At 40.0% G+C, this 12,215-nt stretch overlaps 1 protein-coding gene across 1 annotated transcript in view; it reads left to right on the plus strand.

The window, feature by feature from the left end:
• GNPTAB (N-acetylglucosamine-1-phosphate transferase subunits alpha and beta) overlaps positions 1 to 12,215 on the plus strand; it is a gene marked incomplete at its 3' end in the record, with an annotated part of 72,439 nt that overhangs the window by 27,474 nt on the left and 32,750 nt on the right. The window contains exons 3-5 of the mRNA XM_007449170.1: positions 6,666 to 6,785; positions 7,847 to 7,888; positions 10,596 to 10,801. Of these exons, the coding sequence (XP_007449232.1) occupies positions 6,666 to 6,785; positions 7,847 to 7,888; positions 10,596 to 10,801 (368 nt within the window). The remainder of the gene's footprint in view (positions 1 to 6,665; positions 6,786 to 7,846; positions 7,889 to 10,595; positions 10,802 to 12,215) is intronic.

The raw sequence follows: 12,215 nt of genomic DNA on the forward strand, positions 1-12,215 counted from the left end.
GTGTCATGCAACGGGATGTACACCTCAGGCACCTGACTGCATGGTGATTGTCTTGAGGAAAAGCCCTCTTGTGGTTGTTTGAGTTGCAACCTGAACTCACTGTTCTGTTTCATGGATCACCATTGTTATAACTTGAAAGGACAGATGACAGTGTCATTGCTCAGACTTGGTTATATTTGGCAGGTATTTTCTTGACAGGGAACAAAGCGATCCTGTGTTTGAAAGGAAAGAAATGATAGTATTTGCTGCCAAAGATAAAATATGAGCTTTGAAGTGAAAATTAGAATTTTGGAAAACTTGTTTCCACCACTGTAAGCCTAACAGCTTCACAGTACTGTAAAGACTTCTCTGATTAGATTTGCAGCATTATCCAAGAAAATTGCATTTGTTAATATTATGTAAGAAAATTAAGGAAATATGTCACCATTTGGCAGAGCTGCATAACTCAGTAAGCTGTTGTTTTCCAGATAACCAATGCATTGATGTTACAGAATTTCACATGGGTGAAAGCCATTCAAAGTTCAAGAAAGACCAATGGATTTTAATGTAAAAGCACAAAAAGTTCATTAATGTAGTTTCAGATTACACATTGCAACTAATTTTTAAGAAACTTCCACTTATTTTGGTGTAGTATCAAAGAAGAATATCCACTGTTATTTGAAAAGGCTATTAAAATACGCCTCCCCTTTCCAAGTACGTATCTGTGGGCTTGGATTATCTTCAACCAAAAGAACATATGGGAACAGATTGAATTCAGATGATTTGAGATGCTTGCTTGCTTGCTTCTACTAAGTCATTAAAGAGATTTGGAGAAATGTAAAGCAATGCCTCTCTTCTCACCAAATTGTTTTGTTGTTTCTGAAAATACTGCTATTTTCATTTAGTTTTTATTTTATTTTATTTCTTTTTAATTTACTTATTTTTGCTGCGTTGTGTCTTTGTTGCTGTGCGCAGGCTTTCTCTAGTTGCGGTGAGCAGGGGCTACTCATCATTTCGGTGCGCGGGCTTGTCCTTTACGGTGGCTTCTCTTGTGGTGGCACGTAGGCTCAGTAGTTGTGGCTCTTGGGCTCTAGAGCGCAGGCTCAGTAGTTGTGCCGCACGGGCTTAGTTGCTCCGCGGCACGTGGGATCTTCCCTGACCAGGTCTTTAACCGTGTCCCCTTCATTCGCAAGCAGATTCTTAACCACTGTGTCACCAGGGAAGTCCTATTTTATTTTTAAAAAATATTTATTTATTTATTTGGTTGCACCGGGTCTTAGTTGTGGCTTGCTGGCTCCTTAGTTGTGGCATGTGAATTCTTAGTTGTGGCATGCATGTGGGATCTAGCTCCCTGACCAGAGATCGAACCCAGGCCCCCTGCATTGGGAGCGTGGAGTCTTAACCACTGCGCCGCCAGGGAAGTCCCTGCTCTTTTCATTTAAAAAGTTATTTATGTTAACCCATGAAGGGGTTTATTATTGTTTTAAAATGAATTTTTGAATGTCTGATTTATTTTCGAAAATGGCAAGTGTGAATCATTAGAGAAATGCAGATCAAAACTACAATGAGGTATTATCTCACACCAGTCAGAATGGCCATCATCAAAAAATCTACGAACAATAAATGTTAGAGAGGGTGTGGAGAAAGGGGAAACCCCCTGCCCTGTCGGCGGGAATGTAAATTGATTCAGCCACTATGGAGAACAGTATGGAGGTTCCTTAAAAAACTAAAAATAGAACTACCATACGACCCAGCAATCCTACTACTGGACGTGTACCCTGAGAAAACCATAATTCAAAAAGAGTCATGTGTCACAATGTTCATTGCAGCACTATTTACGATAGCCAGGACATGGAAGCAACCTAAGTGTCCATCGACAGATGAATGGATAAAGAAGATGTGGCACATATACACGAGGGAATATTACTCAGCCATAAAAAGAAATGAAATTGAGTTATTTGTAGTGAGGTGGATGGACCTAGAGTCTGTCATACAGAGTGAAGTAAGTCAGAAATAGAAAAACAAATACCGTATGCTAGCACATATATATGGAATCTAAAAAAAAAAAAAATGGCTCTGATGAACCTAGGGTCAGGACAGGAATAAAGACACAGACGTAGAGAATGGACTTGAGGACACGGGGATGGGGAAGGGTAAGCTGGGATGAAGTGAGAGAGTGGCATGGACATATATACACCACCAAACGTAAAACAGATAGCTAGTGGTAAGCAGCCATTAAAAAAAAAAGGAAGTAAATTATATCCAACCACACACACACACAAAAAGAAAATAGCAAGTGTAGATAGTTATAACCTAAAAACAAAAGCTTTTGGGGTTCCTTAAGAATTTTTAAGAGTGTGAAGTGTCTGGACCCTAAAAAGTTTGAGAATAATTCCTTAATGTAGCAGTTCTCAGGCTTCAGTGTACAGCAGAATTCCATAGAGGGCTTGAGAAAATACAGTTCCTCCCCACCTCCTGAGTTTCTGCATCTGTAGGTCTCAGAGGGGTGCAGAGAATTTTCATTTCTAACAAGTTCACTGGTGATACTGAAACCGCTGGTCTGGTGACCACACTTTGACAGCTATTGTATTAACGGATTCTTAATGAAACATAATTTTCCTCCTTCTCCAACTTTTATTTTAACAATGCTGATTTTCTGAAGAAAAGCTCAAAATGGCCTTCTTTTACTCCCAACATTTATTGAGTACTCACTCAGCTTACTGTGTCTGATGCTGTGCTGCGTGCTGATGGTGCACAGATGCATAAGTCTCTGCCTGGACGGAGCCTCAAAACTTTTAGAAGGAGAACTAGCTCAGAAAATCTAGATACTGAGGTCAGCAGTTTTAATCAAACACTCTTGTTCTCTTTCTGAAGGGTGTGTGTGTGTGTTTTAAATATTTCTTCTCAATTTTAGATTGCATTAAAATATAGTTTGATTTTTATGTAGGGATATTTCAAAATTATCTAATTTCGATGATGACAAGAAAATGGATCATATGTAATATCTAAGATGTTCTAATATATTTAAAAAAACCATAATGTTTATAGGAAGTTTTCATTGTTTTGCTATTGTTTCTACATGTCTTTTTAATGTTGTTTACCCTGAATGAAAATAAAAAATCCCATTCTATATGCCAGTAACAAATGAATATGTGAACTGTCTACTGCTGCTAATTGTGAAGCCTTAAGTCAGTCTGGGCTCAATTTTGTCATCTCTAAAATGTAGATATTAGCTTAAGTGTAAAATCTCTTCCAGCTTTGTTTCTAAGATACTATTCATGTTCTAAGTTTTCTTCTCTGCTTTATGTGATGTAGAACCAAGGGACTATTAAGTGCCTTCATATTCACTTAAACTAACTAACTAAAATGAAAGGTATCACCACGGCTTTGGTTCTGAATCATAGATAACTTTCTTAGTCTTCAGCTCTAAGATAAAGGCTTCCTTCTCATCTGGAAACTAAGATAGTGGTCTGTGGTTAGAACAAAAGACTCACACTCACTGTGACCATGTCTAATAAGTAGAAAAACAACTGACTCACTGACCAGGGGCAGATCACACGGTCTCCTCAGGGTTGTCTGTTTAACACCAGAGAACTGGATTGATCATGTAATACAGCCTTACTAGAAGCACCAGGACATAAATGCATTATTACTTATGCTGTTTTCCTCAGTTGAACTTGCATGGATATCTCTTGACTCTATTAAAACAATCTTTAATAGCAGATAATTACTCTTACAGAAAAGCTTTGGAATGTGCAAATGTTTGCCTCCTTTTTAAAAGCCTTTTCTTTCTAAAATATGTCACTTAAGCTTTTTTTTTTTCCAAATTAATTTTTAGTCTGAGCATAGATAGATCACCTGTGAACTTGGGCGTGAGATGACTCTGGATAATTTACTTGCGAGTAATGTGAGGCATTTTTTTTTAAATAGAAAAGACTAATGTTTATGTTGAGGGAATGAACTAATAGTTATTTGGACAGTAAATACATATTAAACTGCACTATGTCCCAGGCACTATTCCTAGGCATGTAGTGATGAACAAGAGGAACTCACTGACCTCATCTAGAACTGATATTTTAGTGGGGAAGGCTTTTTTTTTTTAAACTTAAAAACACGAACTATAATCTACCTATAAATCAGTAGTTCTCAATGTGAGTTTTTGGACCAGCAGCATTGGCATTACTTGGGAACTTGTTGGAAATGCAGATTCTGGGGCCCCACTCCAGACCTAATGAATCAGAGACTCTGGGGATGGAGCCCAGCCATCTGTTTTGAAAGTCCTACAGGTGATTCTGATGTCTGCTAACATTTGGGAACCATCCATATAGCCACATGCAGAAGAAAACGTAGATGAGGAAGCATTTGCATATCATTACAGTAGGGAGAGAGAGCCTGAGCCTGTACAGGAAAGAGAGGAAATAATTAATGAAGAGGGACACAGAATGCATGACACCATTTTTGCCTTAGAGATAGTTGATCTAGTGGAAGACAGACATCAAAACAAATAGTACAACCAGTATGCTAAGGATTCTTTAGAGTACAAAGTACAGTGGAAGTTGCTTCTTAAGCAGTATATTTTCTTTGTGGGAGGTGAGGGAAGAGGGCATTTGGGGAATGAGGAAGTGGTTAAAAAGAAGCATGAAAGAAAGGATATTCTAGGCAGAGGGAGAAGCATGTTCAAAGACACAGAAGCCTGCAAGTTCTTATCCTGTTTGGGTAAGGGCATACACATGGAGCATCTCGAGCACAGGGTATAGATTATGAAGGAGTTTAGATTTTATCCTACAGGCACCTTTACGGTGGTGCACCTTTACGGGAGGGTTGGTAGATGCTCAGCTGTCACTTGTGTCTGAGTATGAGCTGATTGATTCCGCATTTTCCACCTGAAGCTCTGGGTCCCCTGGAACCTCTTTGACCTTCATCTCCTCTTACGTCCTTCCTTTTGCTCCTGTTGTCTCTGCCACACTGGCCTCTAGTTCCTTAACCATGCCAGATAGGCAGCTGCCTCAGGGCATTTGCACATGATGTTTCCCTTCTCTGGGCTCTTCTTCCCCAGTTGCCCACATGGCCTGCTTCCTCACTTCCTTCATCTCTTTGCTGAAATGCCACCTTTCAGTAAGGCCATCTCTGCTCTCCCTGTTTAAAACTGACCCCCCACTTAGATGTACTGTGTATCCTCATTTTCTTTATAACATGGAACATCATCTGACTTCACTTATTTGGTTTATTTCCTGTCTTCACCTTTCTAGAATGTAACCTTCATGAAGGCATAGATTTTGTTTTTTGTTTTTTTTTCTGCTGAGTCCCCAGCACCTAGAACAGTGCCTAGCACATACTGAGTGCTCAGTAAATATTTATTCAACAAATGGATAAGCACTCCTTTCATCCAGTCATCTCACCTGCTTCTTTTAAGCTGTGTGTTTGTCACTCTATTTACTTTTTTCCTTCCATAATTTGAAAGATTTATCCACCAAACTGCATTTGTTTTCCCCTGAGATAATTAACCCTGTGGCCAAAAGTCATGTTTTGGTTAGTCTTGGGAGCCCTTCGTGCTGCTGGGGGCCTGATCCTGTGCCTGGCCTGTGAGAAAGACAAAAGGAGGGTAAGCTTTAGGTCCTTGGCCTAAAAATAACCCAGCAACCAAAAAAACACCCCCCCCAAAAACAAAACAAACAAAAAAACTGTACTGTTTCTTGGAAAAGATCAAACCTGAAACAGAATTATCCAAATTATGTCTATGTCACTATGAACTCCCGTGCTGTAGGTCTGGAGCAGACTCTGAAAGATGGTTAGGATTATGGTAAGTTGATGAAGGAAAGGAGAAGAAAGCTTTCAGCAGGGGTAAAACCTGAACAAAAACACTGAGATGGAGCTTAGGATACTCAAGAATTAAAAGCCTGCCTGACTCCTTAGGGGTAAGATAGTAAGGGAAAAATCAAGCAGGTTCGGGAAGGTCTTCTATGCTAGTAGTGTTCAAGTAAATCATTGAGTTCCTCACGTTGCAGGCACAAATCCTAATCCGCTGGGTACTCTAGGGAACAAAACAGGTATGTTTCCTGCTGCCTTGGAACTTACATTCTAGGGGAGGGACACATGAATTACCAGTGTATGTAACATGTTAATTATTTCATAGGTGATCATTGCTATGAAAGAAAAAAAACAGAGCAGGGCGAACAGGATGGGGAGGGGCCAGGCTTGGGGGCAGCTGGGAATGGGAAGCCTGTAGCATTAAAGAGGGCCAGGTCTTCATCGGGGACTGCTGGCTAACTCTTTTTTTTTGGTAATTTTGTTTAAGCTTCTAATTTCTTTTCTATGTTTGGCTGCATTTGTATCCCAGCTTTCTCACTTGCTAAACTGAGAATGTAGCAGTTTAAAGTGAGCTTCTAAGACCTCCCCCACAGCCTTAAAACTGAAGGGACAGCAGCCTCCACCGGGTAGCTGTGATGATCAGACGATGCAAAACTGCATAAAGTGTCTAGCAGAATGCAACTCACAGAGAAGGGGCTCAGTAAATATTAGTGCCCCAACCCCAGTTTGAAAGCATGCAAGTCTGTGGTATACGCCATGGTTGGATCACCTTTTCGCTGATTTTTTCATAACCTCTGAGTTTAAACCCTGTCATGCTCTTATTCCCAAGTATGTTGGCAACATGCATATAAGCTGGAGGACTTGTGTGTTTACCCTAGGCTCTGTCTGCCCATGCCCATCGACGTGGTTTACACCTGGGTGAATGGCACGGATCTTGAGCTACTGAAGGAACTGCAGCAAGTCAGAGAGCAGATGGAGGAGGAGCAGAAAGCAATGAGGTAAAACTGATCGTCAGAAAACAAGACACACAAAGCTCTACACTTGTAACTAATGGTACATTTCAGAAGGTAAGATGATGCTTACACTGCTGTTCAAACAAGAATCTGCATCTCAAATTCATGCCGTTACAAGATTCTGGCAGTCATGCAACCGACCCTTGTTTCTTGGCGCCCAAGGAGGACTCGGCCACTTCGGTGAGATCTTGGCCTCACTTTGTCAGGTGGCCATCTAATGAATGTGGTGTTCTAGTGACGCCTTGGTCTCCAAAGGGCCTAAAGGTGGAGGAGCCACCTAAGGGAGCCCTGGGCTTCCTGCTCATTCAGTCTGAGTCCCAGATGTGATAGCTTCATGAAGTAAGCTTTTATTATGCAAAATTGCTACACAGTAAGATGGATTAGTCCCTTGAAAATAAAACAGGCCTGCAGACATAAGTTTTTTTCCATTTGATAAAGGCAGTAAAAAGTATATTTGTTACTCTTTTTAATATCAAATAGTATACTGTGGAACTAGAAACCTTGGTAATTTTTTTAAATATGGAATTTTGATTATCTTATTTATCTGGGAAAAGTACAGTGGGCTTCTGGAGAGGCTTCTGAGCTGGAGATCTGGCTGATGTAACTTCCCTCTGATTCCTCAGGAGCATTTACTGAGAATTTCCCCGTTCATTTCTTTGTAAATGTTATGGGTGCCCCCCAGTTGCAGGTCTTTGGCCATGTTATACTGCAGCACATTTGTCTCTCTCTCTGTGCTCCTCCCCAGTGCATGAAAATCACTTTGATAGCCTCGTAACTATGTTTTACTAGTAAATGTAAAAGCTTATATTTTAAGTAAACTTTTGTGGTTACTGTGGGTGGTACATGATAATATTTGTTGGTCATAGCGTATTAAAATGTATAACTTATTATGCATCTTAAATGTTATACACAGTACAATACTTCTTAACTTACTGGTTGGTTCTCGTGGAGTAACCAGGAAAATCAATGTTGTTAAGTTCCCTCATTCACATGTAAGTCTAGCACTAGTCCATGCATATATAATGAAATCGATTTGCTTTCACTAGAGAAATCCTTGGGAAGAACACAACGGAACCAACTAAGAAGAGGTAAGCATTTTGATTTTCCTCTCAGTAATGAAAATCAAAGGAGTGAGGTGAGACGTCTAGGTTCTTCTTCCTTGCTTTTGTTGATTACACAACAAAACAGAGTAAGTATTTTTTACTCACTCTGTTGCTCCTGTTCAGTCCCTCTTCTTTTGGTTTTTGACCCGCAAATTAAGTGCATCCATTAGATGAGAAAACAGAGGCACAGCTGATTGAGAACTGTGGTTGTTCTGGTTGCAGCTAACCAAAACTTTATCGTTTCTAGATACGTTAAGGTAAGGTTTTTCTTCTTTGTCGTTTCCATTAATCTGTCTTGATGTGCTGCTCTCTCGGTTCACTTAAGTCTAACTTACATCAGTGTTTTCATTTATAGAATCTATGTCCATTGTTTAACTGTGTGTTCAGTGTATATTTCCTTATCTTTAAAAGCTGTCATAGTTGTATGTCTTATATTTAAGGACTTGGGAAGGAGATTTAACCCAATGGCAAGAATCAGATGATCTCTCTTGATTTGAATCATACCTGACTCTGATAGGTCCTTAAAACAAGACTGTCTCACTAACAAGTGGAAATCTCTGTTAACTGCCACTTCCCCACTGAACCATTAGACTTAAAATAGAAGAGTTATTCATAGAAATGATCCAAAAGTGCCTTCTGAATCATCTGTTAATGTTAATTATGCATATTTATTTATAAATACCTATTGCTAATACTGTTATTTTTATTTGTTTATTTTTTAATTAATTTATTTTTGGCTGCATTGGGTCTTTGTTGCTGCACATGGGCTTTCTCTAGTTGCGTTGAGCGGGGGCTAGTCTTCATTGTGCGTGGGCTTCTCATTGCAGTGGCTTCTCTTGTTGCAGAGCACAGGCTCTAGGTGCACTGGCTTCAGTAGTTGTGGCTTGTGGGCTCTAGAGAGCAGGCTCAGTAGTTGTGGCGCACGGGCTTAGTTGCTCCATGGCATGTAGGATCTTCCCGGACCAGGGCTCAAACCTGTGTCCCTGCATTGGCCGGCAGATTCTTAACCACTGCACCACCAGGGAAGTCCCCAAGACTGTTATTTTTAAATGACGTTTAAATTAAAGCAATGATGCAACATTACAGAAAGGTCGAGAGGAAAGACAAGAACTCATATAATTCTTTGGCCCTCACTCAACAATTATGATCATTTTCTTATTCCATTTTCATGTATGTTTTTATAGTAAATAATTTATAATCTTTGCAATTTTGTGTCCTACTTTTTATTTTATATAATCATACATATTTCTGTGTTGATAAATTATCGTAATACTTCTTATAAATTTTAATAGTTATATAATATTCCATAAAGTAACTCTACTATAATTTGCTAAATGTTGGGCACTGCCATATTTTCACTTTGTAAATATTTTGTGATATTATATTTGGGCCTATGGCATTTTCTGTGTGTGGGTTTGTTGTTTTTCCTGGTTTTGTTTCTCTTCTACTTGGACTAGATTCCTGGACATCAACTAATGAGGAAGAAACGTATGTATGTTTTCATGGGTCTGAAGAAGTATATATGTATATATAATGTAATTGCTTTTCCAAAGAGGAAATGGGGAACCCATCTGGAGGGATACCTGCAGAGTTTGCTGCACTTGCACTAACATTGCATCATCATTTTTTGAGGGGTGCTAATTTAGTTAAACAAAAGGTCATTGTTTTCTCTTGCATTTCTTTGAATATTAGTGAGGTTGCACAATTTCATGTAGTCTGTTAACTGGTCATAGCTCCCACCTTCTGAGTTCTCTAGCTGTGTCCTTTGCCCATTTGTTTAATTTAGGTATTTCTTATGTTTAGACAGGAATATTTCACGTAACTTCATAAAACTTTGTCACATTTGCTTTTGTTTGCATCAGTGTCCTGTCACATTCAGTGTACTTAATTGTATTCTAGTTGGAATTGGTAAACTGTTTCTGGTAAGATGACACTCTGTTAACCAGAAGTTTTCTGCTTCCTAATCTGTCTGATATTGGGCTTTACTGGAATTACAAATAATGTTTAAAACAGTAGTAATGAAGTGCTTAATTTCTTGTACACCTTTGAGTTAGTAAATTTTGTGGCAGTCTTATTTTATTTTTTAAATTTATTTAATTATTAATTAAATTTTTTTTGGCTGTGTTGGGTCTTCGTTGCTGCACATGGTCTTTTTCTAGTTGTGGCGAGGAGGGGCTACCCTTGGTTGCGGTGCATGGGCTTCTCATTGCAGTGGCTTCTCTTGTTGTGGAGCATGGGTTCTAGGCGTGTGGGTTTCGGTACTTGTGGCACATGGGCTCAGTAGTTGCAGCTCGTGGGCTCTAGAGAGCAGGTTCAGTAGTTGTGGCTCACGGGCTTACTTGCTCCACAGCATGTGGGATCTTCCTGGACCAGGGCACGAACCTGTGTCCCCTGCACTGGCAGGCGGATTCTCAACCACTGCGCCACCAGGGAAGTCTGCAGTCTTATTTTATCAACAGGAGTTTGAAAGCTCTATCTTTCGAGTTGCATTTGTTTGATAATTTTATGCCATGCTTGCTAACTTACTAAATTTTTATATTCTTGAGATAAAATTCCTTGTTTATTGAAAGATCATGATTTTTAAATAAAACATAGAAGAAACACCTGTGAAAGTTAGTGGTACCAGCAGGCTTTTCAGTGTTGATTAAATTTTCAAGCATGTAGTTGTGAGCATGTTCGTGTCTCTTTCCAGTGAGAAGCAGTTGGAGTGTTTGCTGACACACTGCATTAAGGTGCCAATGCTCGTCCTGGACCCAGCTCTGCCGACCAACATCACACTGAAGGACCTGCCATCTCTTTATCCTTCTTTTCATTCTGCCAGTGACATATTCAACGTTGCAAAACCTAAAAACCCTTCCACTAATGTCTCAGTTGTTGTTTTCGACAGTACAAAGAATGGTAAGATGTTCTTGTGGGTATTTTAAAATCATGTTATCATTAGATGTTGGAATAACAAAATTTTGAATGGAACAGAATTGGTTCACTTTTAAAGAAATGCCTGATAAACCAAAAATGTAAAAAGGGGAGCTGCCATTGTATTTCAGCCCTGCTGTCAGAAAGGGATTGCATCTATTTTACTCTGTGTAATACACATGCTTTCCTGTGCTGTGGTCAGGACCTTAAACCTGGTACTCAAATTTACTGTATTCTCTTGGCTGGGAGTTATTCAGGAGGCTTTATTATTTCTCTTTTTTCTTTCCAAATTCCTCAGCAAGTTTGTTTTCTGCAGCTTGGACTGACCATACTTGGAGCATTCATACTTTAAGTTCTGAATCATCTGGTTATGCAGTTGATTTGGCCCGATAATAGAATTAAATTTGTAATTCTTGACATAGAACTGCACCCGCATCCTTAGAGATCCCGTCCTCTCCTTGCCACTGAGCTGCTGAGCCCCACGTCTGCGTCTCCTTCAATCATCCTTCCTTTTGTCTCATCCTTCCTCTGTGCTGAGTGACTCTCCCAGGAAGCTCTGTTTTCACTTGTGTAAAATGAAAACTGTCACATTCTCTTTACAGCCCTGTTCTCAAGTTCCCAATCTTTCAATACCGTACCTCCCAGCCTAAATCTTTGGAACCATCTTTGACCCGTTCGTACTCTAACCAGTAATCCGCCTCATCCTATGACTTGCTTTTTTGCAAGGATCTTAAATTCTTACCTTTCATACTCATCAGATTTCTTCTACACCAGGCTGAGTTTCTTCACCCAGGCCCCAATAATAGATGCCTGTCTGCTCTGCCAGCCTCTAAAGTTCTTCTCTGATCTGTCTAGCATAAAACTGATAAAATCAGAGTTTTCCAATTTGTTTACAGTTGCTATCCCTTTGGAGAGAATAATAGTAGTATATATTTGTTTTTCACATGGACACAAATTCCTCTTGCTGGTGTTCCAGATGGAGTTTTAATTGCCTTGGTCCTGCCCATCGGCCCTCGCATCCCTGCCCTCCTTGCATCTCCTCACAGCCGCCGGCGTCTTCTCACAGATGTGGGGCTACCTGTCCTGAGCCTCTTCCTCTCCCAGCCCATCTCCTATTCTTTCCAGCCCCCTCTCCAGTTCTGTCTCCTTGGAGATCCTGGACTAGTACATTCACAATGATTTTATTTTTCTGTATCCCTGTAGTACTTGTAACCTAACTCACAACTTAGTTTTTGAGTGCACAGGAGTTTATGGTGTTCTCATCTAATTTCTTTCTTTTTTTTTCTTTTTTTTTTTTTTGCGGTACGCGGGGCTCTCACTGTTGTGGCCCCCCCCGTTGCGGAGCACAGGCTCCGGACGTGCAGGCTCAACGGCCATGGCTCATGGGCCTAGCCGCTTC

Source organism: Lipotes vexillifer, unplaced genomic scaffold (assembly GCF_000442215.2).
Source record: "Lipotes vexillifer unplaced genomic scaffold, Lipotes_vexillifer_v1.1 scaffold89, whole genome shotgun sequence".
Lineage (NCBI taxonomy): Eukaryota > Metazoa > Chordata > Mammalia > Artiodactyla > Lipotidae > Lipotes > Lipotes vexillifer.